This window comes from Trachypithecus francoisi, unplaced genomic scaffold (assembly GCF_009764315.1).
Source record: "Trachypithecus francoisi isolate TF-2019V2 unplaced genomic scaffold, Tfra_2.0 Lachesis_group5, whole genome shotgun sequence".
Classification (NCBI taxonomy): Eukaryota; Metazoa; Chordata; class Mammalia; order Primates; family Cercopithecidae; genus Trachypithecus; species Trachypithecus francoisi.
The window spans coordinates 107,012,805-107,033,856 of record NW_022681470.1 but is presented as its reverse complement, the minus strand read 5'-3'; the positions used below and the strand labels follow the sequence as shown (position 1 = coordinate 107,033,856).

The following is a 21,052-nucleotide window of genomic DNA, read 5'->3' as shown; positions in this document are numbered from 1 at the left end:
CAAGTGGAAATATCTAATTAGATTTTTTTCTTTGTTAATATAGAAAAGGCATTTGATATTTTAAACATGTATGTACTTTAAAGGATTTGCAATTATAGTGACCTCTTTAAGCAGGTGTATATTACATATGTATATATTACACTATTAGTATCAGAGTGGTATGAAACAGCATATTTAAGAACTTCTTTGTGTCTCTAGAGTTTCAACAAATGTACTGAAGATGATTTTGAGTTTCCATTTGCAATGACTAACCTCTCCAAAAATGGGGAAAACATTGATTCGGGTAAGAGCCTGGAAAAGCAGTGTATCAGCTTATATGGAAACATTGTGTTATATATATCGCTAGTTATTGAAAATATAACATAAATATTATATCAGTATTCTTGACACAAAAGCTAGATATAATACTTAATATAAAAAATAAGGCTGGACACAGTGGCTAACACCTGTAATTCCAGCATTTTGGGAGGGAGACTGAGAGAGGGGGATCACTTGAGGCCAGGAGTTTGAGACCAGCCTGGGCAACATAAGGAGACCCTGTCTGTACAAAAAAACCAACAAACAAACCCCACCACCCCCAAAACTAGCTGGACGTGGTGGCATGTGCCTGCAGTCCCAGCGATTTGGGAGGTTAAGGTGGATCATTTGAGCCCTAGAGAGTGAGCCATGATGGCGCCACTGCCCTCTAGTCTAGGAACAGAGCCAGACGCCCTCTCTCTCTCAAAAAAAGAAAAAAGAAAGAGAAAGAAAAAAAGATGTTGGCATATTTAATACCTGTCGTCTTTTATCTTGCAGATCCTGCTTTACAAAAAGTTAATTTCTTGCCCATGCTTGAGCAGGTCAGTTAAGCATAGTACATACAGATATAACCTATTTAGGTAATGAACTGCTTATTTGAAGAAGAAAAATGTCTTTAGTTACTGCATTACTAGTCTTCTGTATTTAATTGTTATTATTTGGAAGCTCTTATCAGAAGTATTTTCTTATAGAAACATCTTTTTTTTAGGTTGGTAATTCTGACGGTCACTATCAGGAAGGACTAAAAGACTCTGATTTGGAGGTCAGAAGATTTCCCATTCATATTAAATTTCTTATAATTGGAATATAACTTATTACCTATATGTATATTTCTTTTGAAGCTTCAAAAGGATTATTATTTGGTTAATGTTTTAAAATATATCCTTTAAAACCTTTTTTTCTGCTTCTGTATTTTTTGGGTTATGAAAGTTCCATTTATGTAGAGGCAATTTCATTTTAAACCATGAAATCAAGAAGAGGGGAAATGGGTACTATACGTGAAAAGTATAGTATCAAGAGAGTATTTTACAAAATCAGCCTTTAATTAATACATGAAATTGACTGGTTGGCTGGTTTATTGTATAAGGAATTTGTAGGACATGCTGTGTACTTTTGATTTTAGTTACAAAGATATTTCTTATTTATGGCATATAGATGTCTTTAAAATGAAGAGAAATTCCACAGCTTGGTAAGGTACTATATGTTTGTGGCTGTGATTATAGTACCAAACAATTTAAAATATATAGAACTTATTTATATATTTTTATAAGAAAAAGTTATCAACCAGAAGAAATTGATGTGATTAAAAATCTCTGATATTTATAATATAATGTGGATTTTAAAAAAGGCAGGAAATCTATATAAAACATCAGACTTGATGAAAATTGTATCTTATGTTAACTTTTATTTTTCTTGTCATTATATTTTAAACTTCATGTCCTTTAGTGAATCTTCAAACTGATTGTATAATCAAAGTGTTTCAAGACTATTGTTAAGATTTATAGATTTTTATAGTTTGATTTATTTTAGCTTTTAACCAGCCAAATTCTCTCACTAACTAAAATATTTTTATGGAGCCATTTCATTTTATTCAGCAAGGTATAATTTAGTCAAATGACCAATAACTTTAATGAAGTAAATATTGCCTTAGTAGTTTAAAAGAGTTAATGTGGCTTTCAGTATGCTATTAGTGCTTAAATTGAGGAAACATTTGGTCTCAACTATTAGTATATGGATATTTTCAGTAGGCAGCCGTAGTTTGGTTATATTAGAATTTAGAACAATTAATTTTTGAAAACCTATTTTAATAGAATTCAGAGGCATTGAGCAGAGTGTATTCAAAACTGTATAAAGAGGCTGAAAAGATAAAAAAATGGAAAGTAAGTATAGAAGCTGAACTGAAACAGAAAGAAAATAAGTTGCAAGAAAACAGAAAGATAATTGAAGCACAGCGAAAAGCCATTCAAGAACTGCAGGTATGATAAAATTTTGAATTGTAAACATAGTATAGTAAATCTTATAATACTGTTGAAAGTAGAGTATTATTTGGGATAAATTGGATTGATCTTGTTTTTGTGATGAATATTTTAAGAATACTGCTTTTTAAAAGTTACATCAATACTGGTTACATTTTAACTTTAAGAATGAGCATAGAGGACAAGTTGTATAATGCTTAGTGCAAATGATTAGGGAAATAATAAATCACTTTATATAAAATTGATTTAATGATTCTAATTTTTATAAAGAGTTTCAATTTTTATTCCTATTGATGTTTTATATAAATATATTCTCTTAGAGTACAATAGTTGCAGATAACACTTTAAATTTGAAACTGTGTAACTTTATTTATTTATTTTTTTGAGACAGAATCTCCCTCTGTCACCCAGGCTGGAGTGCAGTGGCACCATCTCGGCTCCCTGCAACCTCTGCCTCCTGGGTTCAAGCGATTCTTCTGCCTCAGCCTCCCAAGTAGCTGGGACTACAGGCACCTGCCACCACGCCCAGCTAATCTTTGTATTTTTAGTAAAGACGGGATGTCACCATATTGGCCAGGCTCATCTCGAACTCCTAGACCTTGTGATCTGCCTGCCTCGGCCTCCCAGAGTGCTGGGGTTACAGGCGTGAGCCACTGCGCCTGGCTGAAACTGTGTAAATTTTTGTGTAGCATAAAGTGAAAAAAATGTTGAGAAAATGTGACATTGTGTTAGGACAAAGATAAAACATTACTTCAAAATATTTAGAGAAGATAATATTGCATTAAAATATTGTTGAATGTTTTTTGGAGATGATTTAGCCATCTTTATTTTAGATTGATGAAGGCCATATTCAATCATAAGCTATTACAAAAATGTTTCCTTTTTATGTGGAAAGAAAATAATTCTTTTAGACTATTGTGCATTAGTAAAGAAATACTGCTTAATGATTATATTCATGTTTATTTTGCTAATAAGCAAAATGTGATGAACTGTTCTGTTTTATAAATTAGTTTGGAAATGAAAAAGTAAGTTTGAAATTAGAAGAAGGAATTCAAGAAAATAAAGATTTAATAAAAGAGTAAGTAGTAATTTAATGAATTTGTTCTTTCACATTTTTTATTCCAAATTTACTACTAAAATAATTTCCAAAACATATTGAGCACTTTCTATATGTTATATAATATAAATTTATAAGTAGAATTATATCTGAGTGCTATGGAAAAAGGAAGACATACATTCTTGTGTTTGGCAAACTGTGGTCACTGACTAATAACTTCACTTTTTAAAATGTCAGGCATCAGGAATAAACATTCCTTGGTAAGATGCCTGATAATTCTGTATCTACAACTACCTATATATGTTGTCTGTTTCACTGCTGCCTTGAGTACAGTACTTATAAAATAGGGCTTAACTTAGTTCCAAGTTAATTCTTACTCAAATTCCTGTTTTTGAAAATGTAACAGTTTATTTCTACAGAAAAATGATAAGTTAGAAAATTAAGTCTAACTGCCATATGTGTTAGTAACTTCAAGATAGTCACAGGTCTCATTAGTCACATAATGAATGCTTAATCAGAAAGTTACCTTATTTTGTGTTTTGAAGGTTAGACATATGTTAATTTGTTAATGAATGGCCCAACCTATTCTCATTATTTTCCTTAGGCAAATCTAGACCTGTCTACTGAAAATTTATTGATAGCAACTTGGGTAGAAACTTGTTAAGGAGCTGTCACTTTTATTTGTTTATTTTAGTGGCCAGTTACTAGAACTTTTACTTTTAAAGGGAGGCAATTACTAAATCATCTTTGTTAGTAGTATAGTCAACCCACTGTTTCTTCATATAGTCATTTATGAATAAGGTGATATATACCAAATATTATAATATTTTAAAAATTTCTTTAAAATTGTAACAATATATTTCATAACACATATTGTGATTTTGCTTTGGGATCAGATTACACACAGACAAACTCTTTCCTTTGTTTCAGGAATAATGCCACAAGGCATTTATGTAATCTACTCAAAGAAACCTGTGCTAGATCTGCAGAAAAGACAAAGAAATGTAAATATCTTTCTTGTTTTATGTGATTTTATTCATTTATTTTACTGGTAGAGGTGGAGAGGGGAAGAAATTGTCTTTTTAATTTTTGGAACCAATTCTGATTTGAACAAATTATATGTGCCTCAGACTATTTTTATGTAAGTAATAAGGAGAGTCACAGTTTTTTGAGTTTTGAAAGCTCAAAAATTTTTGAAAGGTAATATATGTCAAAAGGTATATTCTTTGTATTTATAGTTAATCCTGGTTTCAGGTAAGGTATGATTTTGAGACTAATCTTTGGAACAACTAGGAAATTCAATCAAGAATAAGATACATAGCCATGCTCATAATAGAAAATACCAGCAGAGGCTTTGCTAAAGCCATTGTATTTATGAACAGTGGTGCAATGTTTATTTTCAATCTAAATAGAATTACCAAATTTTTCCTAAAGAAACATTCTTTTGAAATATTATAATATGGTTGTGTTGTATATGTGAAAGAGCAGTTTAAAAATTTTTAAGCATGTTTTCATTTTTTTAAATTGTAGAGTAGGATTGTTTTCCCGTTTTGATGAAAAATAAAAATGTGTGATTATAAAAAATAATAGTCTGTATTTTTGCCATAATTTGACACTGACTTTACTTTGTTTCTGCCAAGAATCCATTGGGAAATACTGTCTACCTGCTTTTTCAGGATAGTCTCTATTTTTCTTCGGTAAAAATTTTAATTTGTATCATGCAGCTTACTACTTAACAGCTTGGGCTTAAGGATTAGACAGCCTGTGCTCAAATGTAGACTTTCAGTCTCTGTCCACCTGGGGAGCTTGAATAATTTGAGTAAATTATGTAGTCTCTCTGTCACTCTGTTTATTAATTAAATGCCTCTTAGTATTGTCCTGAGAATTAAATGTTAATAAATATGCTTAGAACAGTGCAAAGTGCTCAATGAATGTTGGGTATTTTATTATTATTATTGTCGTTATTTCTAACATTGACTGTTAGGTTTTTTTATTCTTTTTTTTTTTTTTTTTTGAGATGTAGTTTCGCTCTTGTTGCCAAAGCTGGAGTGTAATGGTGCGATCTTGGCTTACTGCAACCTCCGCCTCCTGGGTTCAGGCAATTCTTCTTCCTTAGCCTTCCGAGTAGCTGGGATTACAGATGTGCACCACTACGCCTGGCTAATTTTTTGTATTTTTAGTAGAAACGGGGTTTCACCACGTTAGCCAGTCTGGTCTTGACCTCCTGACTTCAGGTGATCCTCTCACTTTGTCCTCTCAAAATGCTGGGATTATAGGCGTGAGCCACTGCGCCCGGCCGGGTTTTTTATTTTTAGTCCCTGCCTGTAGTACCTTGCTTTTTAAAACTATGTATATCTTCCAGAATGTACCATGCCACTACCAGCTCCTCTGCTATATCCTGTGTATTCAACATTCAAGATTAATTTTTCTGCCTAGATATAAAAAGTGGTGAAAAGTACAGTGATAGGGTAGAAGTATAGTACATTGGCTGTCTTGCAGAAAATAACTTGGATTAGAGAGACAAGTCTGATAGTTCTTTCTTTTTTTTCTTTTTTTTTTTTTTAGACAGAGTCTCACTCTGTGACCAGGCTGGAGTGCATGGCACAATCTCGGCTCACTGCAACCTCCGCCTCTCAGGTTCAAGTGATTCTCCTGCCTCAGCCTCCTGAGTAGCTGGGACTACAGGCGCCTGCTACCATGCCCGGTTAATTTTTTTGTATTTTTAGTAGAGACGGGGTTTCACCATGCTGGCCAGGATGGTCTCCATCTCTTGACCTCGTGATCCACCCGCCTCAGCCTCCTAAAGTGCTGGGATTACAGGCATGAGCCACTGCACCTGACAACAGTTCTTTCTTATATTTAGTTTTTAGCTAAGTTAGAGATCAGATGGTGAGGAAGGTTTAGAGAGCCCAACATTTTTCAAGGTTGTCTCTTTAATAGACTAAAGTTGAGGTATGTCTTGATGTGACATGTAGAAAGTTTTTTTTTTTTAAAGTCTTGATATTTGCCTTATTATTAGTGTAAACTCTATACAGATTCTTATCTTAAGTTGTTGACCAGTCTTTTTGTTATTGTGGTGCTTTTTTCTTTCTTTTATTCATTCATTCAATATTTTTTTTAGTGCCTGCTATGTCACGAAATCTTCTAGATGCTGATGAAAAACAGCAGTGAACAAAGTCTCTACTCTTACAAGAGTATATATTCCATGGTGTATATGTGCCACATTTTCTTTATCCAGTCTGTCATTGATGGGCATTTGGGTTGGTTCCAAGTCTTTGCTATTGTAAATAGTGCTGCAATAAACATACATGTGCATGTGTCTTTATAGTAGAATGATATTCAATCCTTTGGGTATATACCCAGTAATGGGATTGGTGGGTCAAATGGTGTTTCTGGTTCTATTTCCTTGAGGACTCACCACACCGTCTTCCCCAATGTTTGAACTAATTTACACTCCCACCAACAGTGTAAGTGTTCCTAGGCCGGGCACAGGGGCCCATGCCTGTAATCCCAGCACTTTGGGAGGCTGAAGCAGGCAGATCACGAGGTCAAGAGATCGAGACCAGCCTGGCCAACATGGTGAAACCCCATCTCTACTAAAATACAAAAATAATTAGCTGGGCGAGGTGGCACGCGCCTGTAGTCCCAGCTACTTGGGAGGCTGAGGCAGGGGAATCGCTTGAACCTGGGAGGCAGAGGTTGCAGTGAGCTGAGATCACGCCACTGCAGTCCAGCCTGGCAACAGAGCAAGAGCTCATCTCAAAGAAAAAAGTTCCTATTTCTCCACAGCCTTGCCAGCATCTGTTGTTTCCTGACATTTTAATAATCGCCATTCTAACTGGCGTGAGATAGTATCTCACTGGTTTTTGATTTGCATTTCTCTAATGACCAGTGATGATGAACTTTTTTTCATATGTTTGTTGGCAGCATAAATGTCTTCTTTTGAGAAATGTCTATTTATATCCTTTGCCCACTTTTTGAATGGGGTTCTTTTTTTTCTGTAAAAGAATGAGTTCATGTCCTTTGCAGGGATATGGATGAAGCTGGAAACCATCATTCTCAGCAAACTAATACAGGAACAGAAAACCAAACACCAAATGTTCTCACCCATAAGTGGGAGCTGAACAATGAGAACACATGGACACAGGGAGGGGAACATCACATACCGGGGCCTGTCGGGGGATGGGGGGCAAGGGGAGGGAGAGCATTAGGACAAATACCTAATGCATATGGGGCTTAAAACCTAGATGATGGGTTGATAGGTGCAGCGAACCACCATGGCACATGTATACCTATGTAACAAACCTACACATTCTGCACATGTATCACAGAACTTTAAAAAGGAAGAGTATACAGTCTAGTGAGGGGGGAGGATACAGATCATAGTGAATAAATAAAATATATGTTAGGTGATAACTGCTTAAGGAGATAATATTTTGGGACAGCGTGATTGGTAAGTTTTTTCTGATTAAGTGACATTGGGTAGAGACCTGAATAAAGTAAGGGAGTGGGCCATCTATTTTGGGAAAGAATATTTCAGGCAGAGGAAGCAGTTATGTGCAAAGTCCCTGAGATGAGAGCCTATTCAATCTTTTCAGGTCACAATAATGAGGCCACTGTTCTGTATTTCTGATTTTGTATGTATTTTTCATCTTTTTTCTCACTATACTCCACTCAGGATACTTTTTTCTTTTTTCTTTTTTTTTTTTTGGGCGGGGGTGGTCTCACACTGTTGCCCAGGCTGGAGTGCAGTGGTTCCATCTTGGCTCACTATAACCCCCGCATCTCAAGCTCAAGCAATCTTCCTACCTCAGCTTCCCAAGTAGCTGGGACTACAGCCGCTCACAACCAGGCCTGTCTAATTTTTGTATTTTTTTAGAGACAGGATTTCACCATGTTGCCCAGGATAGTCTCAAACTCCTGGGCTCAAGTGATCTTCCCACCTTGGCCTCCCAAAATATTGAGACTATAGGTATTAGCCACTGCCCTGGCCCACATAATTTCTTCTAACCTCTCTTCCAGTTTACTGATTTTCTTTTTAGTTACTTCTTGTCTGTTTTAAAATTTATCAGTTGATGTCTTAATTTCTGTTACTGTATTTACTGGTTGAGTATTAGCTGGTTCTTTAAAAATTTGTAGGGTCACTTTCCAGAATTTTGAGTTCTTTGCTGACTTTTTAAAGCTCTACTTTTTATCTCTATGAACATAATAAACATAGTTGTATCCAGTAATGCCACTGTCTGGAATATCTTGGGGTCCATTTCTGAGATTTTTTCCCCCATAGATCCTAGTTTTATTGGTTATCTCATCAGCTATCTTAGATAATAATTAATAATATGAGACTTAGAATGGTTAAATTTTCCTGGTTCATTGAATGTTCAGCAATTCTGGATTATATCCTGGACATTTTGAATATTATGTTGTGAGAATCTGAGTCCTCTTCAGATTTCCTAGAGAATGTTTATTTGTTTATTTTCTAACAGGCAGTCAGCTCACTTAGGTTCATAATAGGTTCTGTCTTGCCTTTTCAGTGTGGGAGTTCCAATATCAGTTCAATTTTCAATGCCTTTGCTGTGCTGCCCTGGGTCTATTTCATGTATGCTCTACTCAAGGATAGTTCTGGGTCTTGGGTAGTGTTTTATGTAGAGTCCAGTTTGCAAAGCTTTTGTCCCATGCATGTATAACCTCTCCCATTATCAACATACCTCACCAGAGTGGCACATTTGTTACAATTGATGAACCTACATTGCCACATCATGATTGTCCGAAGTTCATAGTTTACATTAGTGTTCACTCTTGGTGTTGTACATTCTATGGGTTTGGACAAATATGTCCCCCATTATAGTATAATACAGAATAGTTTCATTGCACTAAAATTCTGTGTTCTGCCTGTTGATTTTCTACACCTTACCCTGGAAACCACTGATCTTTTAACTGTCTCCATAATTTTGCCTTTTCCAGAATGTTATGAAGTTGGAATCCTACAGTAAGTGGCCTTTTCAGATTGGCTTCTTTCACTTAGTAGTATGCATTCAAGGTTCCTCCATGTCTTTTTTTTTTTTTTTTTTTTTTGAGACGGAGTCTTGCTCTGCCACCCAGGCTGGAGTGCAGTGGCCGGATCTCAGCTCACTGCAAGCTCCGCCTCCCGGTTTACGCCATTCTCCTGCCTCAGCCTCCCGAGTAGCTGGGACTACAGGCGCCCGCCTCGTCGCCCGGCTAGTTTTTTTTTTTTGTATTTTTAAGTAGAGACAGGGTTTCACCGTATTAGCCAGGATGGTCTCGATCTCCTGACCTCGTGATCCGCCCGTCTCGGCCTCCCAAAGTGCTGGGATTACAGGCTTGAGCCACCGCGCCCGGCCTCCTCCATGTCTTTTCATCACTTGATAGTTCGTTTTTTACGCACTGAATAATATTCCGTTCATTGTTCGCACATACCACAGCTTATTTATCCATTCACCTACTAAAGGACATCTTGGTTGCTCCCAAGTTTTGACAGTTATGAATAAAGCTGCTATAAGTATCCATGTGCAGGCTTTTGTGTGGACATTTTAAATTCCTTTAGGTAAATACCAAGGAGCACAATTCCTGGATCATATGGTAAAAGTATGTTTAGTTTTGTAAGAAACTGCCCAACTGTCTTCCAAATTGGGTGTGCAATTTTTATTTCCACCAGCAGTGAATGAGAGTTTCTACTGTTCTATACTCTCACCAGCATTTGGTGTCGTCAAAGTTCTGGATTTTGGCCATTCGAATAGGGGTGTGTATTGGTATCTCATTGTTGTTCTAAATTGCATTTCTCTGATGACATATGATGGGAATCTTTTCATGTGATTATTGGCCATCTGTATGTCTCCTTTGGTAAGATGTCTGTTAAGGTCTTTGGCCCATTTTTAAATCAGGTTGCTTATTTTCTTATTGTTAGTCAACAATACGAAAAAAGACTTAACAATTTTGAGTCTTTGTGTATTATAGAAAACAGTCCTTTATCAGATATTTCTTTTGCAGACATTTTCTCCCAGTCTGAGGCTTATATTCTCATTCCCTTGACATTATCTTTTGGAGAGCAGAAGTTTTTAATTTTAATGAAGTCCAGCTCATGAATTATTTCTTTCATGGATTGTATCTTTGTTATTGTATCTAAAAAAAAAAGTCATCATGATACCCAAGATCATCCAGGTTTTCTCCTATTTATCTTGGAGTTTTATGGTTTGTATTTTACATTCAAGTCTATGATACATTTTGAGTTAATTTTTGTTAAGGATGTAAGATCCATGTCCAGATTCTTTTTTTCTTTTGCATGTAGATGTCCACTTGCTTCAGCATCATTTGTTGAAAAGATCATCTTTTCTCTATTTTATAGCTGTTACTCCTTTGTCAAAGATCAGTTGACTATTTATTTGGGTCTATTTGTTACTCCCTTGTCAAAGATCAGTTGACTATATTTATTTGGGTCTATTTCTGGACTCTCTATTTTGTTCCTTTGATCTCTTTGTCTCTTTTCCTCACTAATCCCTCACTATGTTGATTACTGTAGCTTTATAGTGAGTCTTGAATTTGAGTAGTATCAGTTCTCCAACTTTGTTCTTCTCCTTTAATGTCGTGTTGGCTCTTCTGAGTCTTTTGCCTCACCATGTAAACTTCAGAATCAGTTTGTAGAGATCTACAATATAACTTGCTGAGATTTTTACTGGGATTGCATTGAATCTGTAGATTAAGTTGGGAAGGACTGACATCTTGACAATATTGAATCTTCCTATCCATGACCATGGAATATTTCTCTATTGATTTAATTATTATTTGATTGTTTTCATCAAAATTTTATAGTTTTCCTCATATAGCTCTTACACATGTTTTGTTAGATTTGTGCCGAAGTATTTCATTTTTTTTGTATACTAATGGAAATGGTATTGTGTTTTCAATTTCAAATTCCACTTATTCATTGCTGGTGTATAGGAAAATGATCGACTTTTGTATAGTATATTGACCTGGTATCATGCAACTTTGCTGTAATTGCTTATTAGTTCCAGGATTTTTTTGTTGTTGATTCTTTCAAATTTTCTGTACAGACAGCTATGTTATCTGTGAACAAAAATAGTTTTTATTTCTTTATTCTCAGTCTGATTCCATTTGTTTCTTTTTTTTGTTTTATTGTATTAATTGAAACTTTAAGTACAATGTTGAAAAAGAATGGTGAGAGGGGAGGGACATCCTTGCGTTGTTCCTGATCTTAGTGGGAAAGCTTCTAGATTCCCACCATTGAATATGATATTAGTTATAGATTTCTGTAGATATTCTTTATTAGGTTGAGCAAGTTCCCTTCTATTCCTAGTTTACTAGGAGTTTTTATCATGAATGGGTGTTGGACTCTGTCAAATAATTTTTCTGTATCTATTGATATGATCATGTAATTTTTTTAGCCTGTTATGTGATGGATTACAATAATTGATTTAAAATGCTGAGCCAGCCTTGCATACCTTGACTGCATTCCATTTGGTTGTGTGTTGTATAATTCTTTTTATACTTTCTTTTTTTTTTTTTTGAGACAGGATCTTGCTCTGTCACCCAGGCTGGAGTGCAGTGGCTATTCACAGGCATGATCATAGCTCACTATAGCCTTGAACTACTGGGCTCAAGTGATCCTCCTGCCTCAGCCTCCTCAGTGGCTGAGACTAGGTGTGTGCCACTGCACCCAGATAATTTTTAAAATTTCTTTTTAGAAATGGGATCTTGCTCTGTTGCCCAGGCTAGTCTCAAACTTTTGGCCTCAAGCAATCGTCCCACTTCAGTCTCCCGAGTAGCTGGAATTGGGATTTTAGGTGTGGGCCACTGTGTCAGGCTCCTTTTATACATTGTTGGATTTGATTTGCTAATATTTTGTTGAGTAGTTTTGTATCTGTGTTCGTGAGAGATACTTGTCTGTAGTTTTCTTATAATGTCTTTGTCTGGTTTTGGTATTAGGGTACTGCTGGCATCATAGAATGAATTAGAAAATATTCCCTCTGCTTCTATCTTCTGAAAGAGATAGTAGAGAATTGGTATAATTTCTTCCTTAAATGTTTGTAGAATTCACCAGTGAAGCTGGCAGGTCTGGTGCTTTCTGTTTTGGAGGGTTATTAATTATTGACTTAATTTCTTTAATAGATATAGGCTTATTTATTGTCTATTTTTAATTCTGTGAGTTTTGGCAGTTGTGTCTTTTGACAGTTGGTCCATTCCATTTAGGTTAGCAAATTCGTGGGCATAAAAGTGTTCATAATGTGTCTTCATTTTAACATCTGTGGGGTTTGTATTAATGTCTCCTTTTTCATTTATGTATTAGCAATTTGAATCTTTTCTCTCTTTTTCTTAGCCTGGCTAGAATTTATTGATTTTATTGATCTTTTCAAATAACCGGCTTTTGGTTTCATTGATTTTTAAAATTACTGATTTTCTGTTTTCACTTTCATGGTTTTTACTCTAATTTTCATTACTTCTTTTCTCCTTCTTAGTTTGGATTTAATTTGCTCTTCTCTTTCTAGTTGCCTACAGTGGAAATTTAGATGATTGATTTCAGATAGTCTTTTCCAATGTATGCATTCAATGCTATAAATTTCCCTCTCAGTTTTTCCTGTATCCCACGGATTTTGATAATGTGTGTTTTAATTTTCATTTAGTTCAAAATATTTTTGAATTTCTCTTGAGATTTCTTCTTTGACTCAGGTGGTATTTAGAAGTGTCTTGGTTAATCTCCAGGCATTTTATGATTTTCCAGCTGTCTTTCTGTTATTTATTTCTGGTTTAATTCCATTGTGTATCAGATACTGTACAATTTATAATCTTTTAAATTTGTTAAGATATATTTTATGGCCCAGAATATGGTCTATCTTGATGAATGTTCCATGTGAGCTTCAGAAGACTATGTATGTTATTGCTGGATTAAGCAGTCTGTAGATGTCAAGGTGATTGATGGTTTTATTGAATCCAACTACAGGTTAAGCAGCCCTAATCCAAAAATCCCAAATCTAAAATACTCCAAGATCCAATTGAGTGCCAAAATTGATGCTCAAAGGAAAATGCTCATTGGAGCATTTCAAATTTTGGATTTTCAGATTGGGGATGCTCGACTGGTAAACACAATGCAAATATTCCAAAATCTAAGAAAAAACCGAAATCTGATATATTAATTGTTCTGGTCTCAAACATTTTGGATAAGGGACACTCAACCTACATGTCTTACTGATTTTCTGCCTGCTGAATCTGTCCATTTCTGATAGAGATGTTGAAATCTTCAGCTGTAATAGAGGATTAATTTATTTCTCCTTGCAGTTCTACCAGTTTTTGCTTCATGTATTTTGACACCTTATTGTTAGACCTATACATGTTAAACATTGTTATATCTTCTTGGAGAATTGACCCAAACGCATTTTATTTTTATTTATTTATTTATTTATTTATTTTTATTTTATTTTTTTTTTTGAGACGGAGTCTTGCTCTGTTGCCCAGGCTGGAGTGCAGTGGCCGGATCTCAGCTCACTGCAAGCTCCGCCTCCCAGGTTCACGCCATTCTCCTGCCTCAGCCTCCCAAGTAGCTGGGACTACAGACGCCCGCCACCTCGCCCGGCTAGTTTTTTGTATTTTTTAGTAGAGACGGGGTTTCACAGTGTTCGCCAGGATGGTCTCGATCTCCTGACCTCGTGATCCGCCCGCCTCGGCCTCCCAAAGTGCTGGGATTACAGGCTTGAGCCACCGCGCCCGGCCATTTATTTATTTTTTGATACAGGGTCTTGCTGTGTCACCCAGACTGCAGTGCAATGATGTGATCATAATTCACTGCAGCCTTGAAATCCTGGGCTCAAGGGATTCTCTTACCTCAGCCTCTTGAGTAGTGAGAACTATAGGTGTGTAGCACCATGCTTGACTGATTTTTCTATTTTTTGTAGAGATGGATTTTGCTACGGTGCCTAGGCTGGTCTCAAACTCTTGGACTTAAGTGACCCTCCATCCTCAGCCTCTCAAAGTACTGGGATTACAGGCATGAGCCACTGTGCTCAGCTCTAAAAGCATTTTGAAATGGCCCTCTTTGTATCTGACAACTTTCCTTGCTTTGAAGTTGACTGTGTCTGAAATTAATATAGCTACTCTTTTATATGATTATTTGCCATCTGTACGTCTCCTTTTGTAAGGTGTCTGTTAAAGTCTTTGGCCCATTTTTTAAATCAAGTTGCTTGTTTTCTTATTGTTGAATTTTAATCAACAATAAGAGAAAAGACTTAGCAGTATTTGAGTCTTTGTATATTATAGATAACAGTCCTTTAAAAGATGTTTCTTTTGCAGACATTTTCTCCCAGTCTGTGGTTTGTATTATCATTTTCTTGACATTCTCTTTTGTAGAGTGGAAGTTTTAAATTTTCTTTTGATTAGTGTTAATATGCTTTCTTGTGATTAGTGTTAATATGGCATATCTTTATCCATTTACTTTTATTCTAGATGTGCTTTTACATTTAAAGTGAGTTTCTTATAGACAGCGTGTAGTTGGGTATTGTTTTTTGATCCACTCTGACAATCTCTTAGTTGGTCATTTAGACTATTGTCATTCAAAGTGATTATTGATATAGTTGGATTATTATCTACCATATTTATTACTGTTTTTCTATTTGTTGTCCTGTTCTTTGTTCCTATTTTTGTCTTTTACACTTTTTATGCTATTTGTGGTTTTAATTGAGCCTTTCATGTGATTCCATTTTCTCTCCTTTCTTAGAATATTAGTTATACTTCTTTTTTTACTTTTTAAAGTGATTTCACTAGAGTTTGCAATATATATTTACAGTAATCCAAGTCCACTTTCAAATAACCCTCTACTGCTTCAAGGTTACTATAGGTACCTTATAATTCTTTCCTCCCATCTTTTTCTCTCTTTTTTTTGGATGCAGAGTCTTGTTCTGTTGCCCAGATTGGAATGCAGTGGTGCCATCTCAGTTCACTGCAACCTCCACCACCCGGGGTCAAGTGATTCTCGTGTTTCAACCTCCTGAGTAGCTGAGATTACAGGTGCCCACCACCAAGCACAGCTAATTTTTGTATTTTTAGTAGTGACAGGGTTTTGTCATGTTGGCCAGACTGGTCTTGAACTCTTGACCTCAAGTGACCCACCCTCCTCCGCCTCCCAAAGTGCTGGGATTACAGACTTGAGCCACCACGCCTGGCCTCCTCCCATCTTTTGTATCATTGCTGTCATTCATTTCTTTTATATAAAGCAAAAATAAGCATTTATAATCTAATACATTGTTGCTATTTTTTGTTTTGTTTTGTTTTTTTGAGGCAGAGTCTCATTCTGTTGCCCAGGCTGGAGTGCAGTGGCATGATCCTAGCTCACTGCAACCTCTGCCTCCTGGGTTCAAGTGATTCTCCTGTCTCAGCCTCCTGAGTAGCTGGGATTACAGGCATGTGCCATGACACCCTGCTAACTTTTGTATGTTTAGTAGAGATGGAGTTTCGCCATGCTGGCCAGGCTGGTCTCGAACTCCTGACCTCAAGTGATCCACCTGCCGTGGCCTCCTAAAGTGCTGGGATTACAAGCATGAGCCACTGTGCCCGGCCCATTGTAGATATTACTATTTTTGACAAACTTATATGTTAGACCAATTAAGAATAAGAAAAATAAAAGTTATTTAGTCTTCACTTATTTCTGCGTTGATGCTCTTTTTTTCTTTCTTTTTGTTTTTGTTTTTGGTTTTTTTTTAGTAGAGATGGGGTCTTACTATGAACTTCTGGCCTCAAGTGATTCTCCCACCTCAGCCTCCCAAAGCACTGGGATTACAGGTGTGAGCCACTGAGACCAGCTGTTGCTCTTTTTCTTTCTTTATAGAGATCTGAATTTCTAAACCATTTTCTTTTTCTTTAAATAATTTCTTTTAACATTTCTTGGAAGGCAGGTCTGCTGGCAACACTTTCGGTCAACTTTTGTCAGAGAAAGTCTTTATTTCTTCACTTTTGAAGGATAGTTTCTCAAATTACAGAATTCTATGTTGCTTTTTTTTCCCTCTCAACATTTTAAATATTTTACTCCATTCTATTCTTGCCTACATGGTTTCTGAGGAGAAGTCAGATATCATCTTTCTTTTTGCTCCTCTACAGGTAAAATGTTTTTTTCCTCTAGCTTTATCTTTGATTTTCTGTAGTTTGAATGTAATATGCATGGGTATAGTGTTTTTGGCATTTATCCTGCTTTCTGTTCTCTGAGCTTCCTGGATCTGTGATTTGGTATCTGACATTAACTTAGGGGAAATTCTCAGTCATTATTGTTACAAATTTTTTTTTTATGTTCCTTTTTCTCTTTCTTCTCCTTCTGGTATTCCCGTTACACTTTTTGTAGTTGTCTCACAGTTCTTGGATATTCTGTTCTGTCCTTTCTAGTCTTTTCTGTCTTTGCCTTTCAGTTTTTGAGGTTTCTGTTGAAATATCTTCAACTTAAAAAGATTTCTTTCCTCAGCTGTGTCTAGTCTACTAATAAGCCCTTCATTTATTCGTTTTAATTTTTTTTAGAGACAAGGTCTTTCTATGTTGTCTAGGCTGGTCTCCAACTCCTGGCCTCAAGTAATCATCCTGCCTGAGGCTTCTGAGTGACTGGGATTATGGGCCTGAGCCCCCACACCCACAAGCCCTTCATTTCTGTTACAGTGGTTTTGATCTGTAGCATTTCTGTTTTGAGTCATTCTTAGAATTTTCACCTATCTCTTTAAAGTGCTTAGCTATTCTTGTGTGATGTGTACTTTATCCACTAGAGCCCTTAGTATATCAGTCACAGTTGTTCTAAATTACTGGTCTGGGATAATTCTGACATCCTTAACTGTGTTGGAGTCTGGTTCTGATGCTTGTCTTGTCTTGTCAAAGTGTATTTTTTGCCTTTTAGTATGCTTGTATTTTTATTGTTTTGGATAGCTACACATGATGTACTGGGTAAAGGAATTGTTGTAATGTGCTGGTAAAGTATAGGGGGAGGATTGTTCTATAGACCTATAGTTAAGTCTCAGTTTTTCAGCAAATTTTTGCCTCCAGACTATGAACTTCATAAATACTTCTCAGCCCTTGCATCCCACTCCTCCTTAAATGGGACAGGGTGGGTAGAGTGGGCTGCAGTCGGGAATTTCCCATTTTCCATGTGGAAGGCTAGAGGGGGATGGAGTTGGATATTTTCCTTACTTCACATGGAGGGCTAGAGCTGTCTGGAATTGGGTATTTCCCTTCCCCCAGGTTAGTTAGGCTCTGACAAATTTCCAACAGATTTTTCTCTCCCAAGGGAGGCCTTGTTAAGAACAGGACACATTGGCATAGTTCAAAATGGCTTTTCCTGCCAGAAGCACAAGGGGATGTTTTTCCTATGTTCATTGTGAGAAACCTGGTAGAGCTCCAGAAGGTAAAACTCACAAGAATCTGGGCCCTCTCTGATGACTGGTTCTCCACAGAAGTTTTATTATTTTTATTTTTTGAGATAGAGTCTTGCTCTGTTGCCCAGCTCACTGCAACCTCTGCCTTCTGGGTTCAAGCGATTCTCATGTTTTAGCCTTATGAGTAGCTGGGACTATAGGCATGTGCTACCATGCTTGGAGAATTTTTGTATTTTTAGTAGAGATGGGGTTTTACCACATTGGCCAGGGTGGTCTTGAACTCCTGGCATCAAGCAACGTGCCAACCTCCGCCTCTCAAAGTGCTAAGATTACAGGCATGAGGCACCACACCCAGTTTCCACAGAGTGTATCTCTCAGATTTGTTTACACTGAATTTCCAGCAATGCATCAATTATAGTTCAGGTTTTCTTTCCCTGACTCTGGTGCCCACAGAGTTTTCTGCTCATGGGTTTCTGCCCTGGTAAGTTGTGATTCTCTCTGTGTTTGCCTGTCTCTCCAATTTTGGGGTAGTAGTTTGCCCTGTGACTTTACTTCTCTTAAGATTTGAGAAGAGTTGTTAATTTTTTAGTTTGTTCAGCTTTTTACTTGTCGTTAGGATGGAGCAGTGACTTCTAAGCTTCTTCACACCAGACTGGACCCAAACAGCTTTTGATGCAAGTTAAAAAGACCCAGTAATGATTTAGATAACCCAATGTTCATCATTAACACAGAATTTTAAATATTTTAATGTTTTCCGGAGGCATTTTGAGCATTGTCTTGTTGATATCTTATTTTAAAATTAAATTTTGAAATTTTTGTATTAACAACAGATGAATATGAACGGGAAGAAACCAGGCAAGTTTATATGGATCTAAATAATAACATTGAGGTGAGTGTTAATGAAATCTGAGTATTTTAAACATAGAAATTTCTAAGCAAATTATAGTGATTACCAGAAAGATATGGACAACTATTCTTACTGAAAAGATGATTATTTATTTGTTGATATATTATTGTATCACTAATAAAATTCCTAAGGTTCTATACTATGAGCATTAATGTTTTGTTATGTAGTAGCTTTTTGATTTACATGTTAGTGACATCACTTAATTTATCAAATATTTGCTGACTCTTGTCAAAAATCAGCACATTGTTACATATAACCATTAATTTGAAAACAGATAAAGTATTATTCATCTGTGTCTGGCTTCTGTTTACCTTTTTTTTCTCATCTCCTGTCATTCTTCACTTTGCTTTTCTGCTATAGTCACTCTTTCATGTTTCTCAAATTTGCTAAGCTCTTTCTGATGGTGGTTCTTTGAATTTGTACCTTTTTCAGAACTTTTATGTCTAAGGTCTTATGCACATTTTTAAAGTTCATTCTTCTTTTTTGTTATTCTCCCCTTAATACTTTATCTAAAATTTCTATTTGATTATTCTATATATATCCACCTCATTTAACTTCTCTTAAGAGCACATAAAGCTACTTGGCATTTATTTGATATATATATGTGTGTGTGTGCGTGTGTGTGTGTATTTGCATTCTTTTTTACACTTTATTATAAGTTCCAGTAGGATAGAAACTTTGTCTTCTATCTCTATTGCCTAAAACAGTTCCTGGCACATAATAGGCACTCAGTAATTAATTAATTAATTAACCTGATTTTACAAAGCAAGATTTGTTGAATGCTGAATGAACACATGCTGCCAGATGATGGAAGTGTAACTTCGGATTCATGTTGAGAGGCCTCACTTTAGTGGAGAAGACATAAATAAATAAGCACAAATAAATATAAAATTACAGATTTTGATACATGCTATTAAGTAAATAACTGGTGTACCAACAATCCATTTGCTGCTGTTTTGTATTGTATAACATGTTGCCAGTGCATTTAAGCACCTGGGAAACTAACATAAGGCCCTCTTAATACATTTTTAGTAAGTAATTCAAATTACAGTGTTTTAATTATTCCAAATTGTGTGGTTTTAAATTTGATGATCACATGATACAAATTTGATAATATTTTCACAGTTTGAAGAAAGCTATTTGAAAAAATCTAAGTGTGATTCTTAAAAGTTAAACTTTATATTTCAGAAAATGATAACAGCTTTTGAGGAGCTTCGTGTGCAAGCTGAGAATTCCAGACTGGAAATGCATTTTAAGTGTAGGGATAGGGATCTTACTTAATTTTTATGTTACTATTTTGCTATTTATATTTGTATTGGATTCCATTAATGTTTTCATCTCTTTTGCCTGATGCTCTCAACTATTTTCTATTTTCTTTATTTCTGTAAGCCCTCTAAATCTTGTGGAATGTGGCAGGGAATTAATATTTGTTAAAAATAGTTTTGGGCTTTAAAACTACATCTTTCATGAAATCAAACTAATTTTATATATTTTTTAGAAATGTGATTTGGTCTCTTTTTACATATCTTGGTATAGTATGCATGTTAAAATGATTTTATATATATCATATTATATATACTTAAAACCTGTTGTTTCAGATTAGTGTGTTTTAGAGAATAAACTTTTATATATAAGAATTGTAAAATTTTAGGTTATTGTAACTGATATTATTTATATTTACTATTTTACTAAACAGAAAATAAGGATGAAAACAGCAATTTTAACCCATTACAAACTTTTAGAGTTTAATATAATTTAGAGATAAATAAAGAGGTGAAATAAACTTTAAATTTTGTTTGTAATAGAAATGTGATACAATTATGTTATGACATTACAGTATATTTGTTTTATTTTTAAAGTAAAGGAAGATTATGAAAAAATTCAACACCTTGAACAAGAATACAAGAAGGAAGTAAATGACAAGGAAAAGCAGGTTTTTTTAAAAAAAAAACTCTTTGTATTCTTTATGTTTGCTAATTCATTAAATACTTAAAATTTCAAAAGAAGTTTATATTTGCTGAATGTATGATAAATTCCTATGAGAGAATTTTAACATTATACATATCTAAATATTTAACCTTTAGACTCACTTAATTTTTGTTGACTCAAATATGTACTCACTCTAGCTTTTTTTGGGTTTTAATCAATTATTATTCTATAATATTTATATCAGTGAGTAATAGGATATTGCCTCAAAATATATTATTTTGTGAGAACTTTTGCTCAGACCAAAGCTTCATAAAATGTATAAATGATCATTGACTACTCAACTTACATTTTGCAATTTGTTTTGAAATGTGCTATTCGTAATACCAGTGAAGAGGAATTAAAATATTCTGTTGCTTCTTTCTTTTTTCTTTTTTAGCCTAAGAAAACAAGACACAGATGCTTTTTTATGTTAATGTCACGTAGTGGAAGACTTGAAAATGTTAACTCTATATCCTTTGGCATT

The 21,052-nt window shown here is 35.3% G+C and overlaps 1 protein-coding gene across 1 annotated transcript in view; it reads left to right on the top strand.

Annotated features, from left to right (window-relative positions):
* SYCP1 (synaptonemal complex protein 1) overlaps positions 1-21,052 on the top strand; it is a 119,573-nt gene that overhangs the window by 1,591 nt on the left and 96,930 nt on the right. The window contains exons 3-11 of the mRNA XM_033197401.1: positions 199-283; positions 796-839; positions 1,007-1,060; positions 2,109-2,273; positions 3,284-3,351; positions 4,261-4,334; positions 18,524-18,582; positions 19,789-19,858; positions 20,460-20,533. Coding sequence (XP_033053292.1) covers positions 199-283; positions 796-839; positions 1,007-1,060; positions 2,109-2,273; positions 3,284-3,351; positions 4,261-4,334; positions 18,524-18,582; positions 19,789-19,858; positions 20,460-20,533 — 693 coding nt within the window. The remainder of the gene's footprint in view (positions 1-198; positions 284-795; positions 840-1,006; positions 1,061-2,108; positions 2,274-3,283; positions 3,352-4,260; positions 4,335-18,523; positions 18,583-19,788; positions 19,859-20,459; positions 20,534-21,052) is intronic.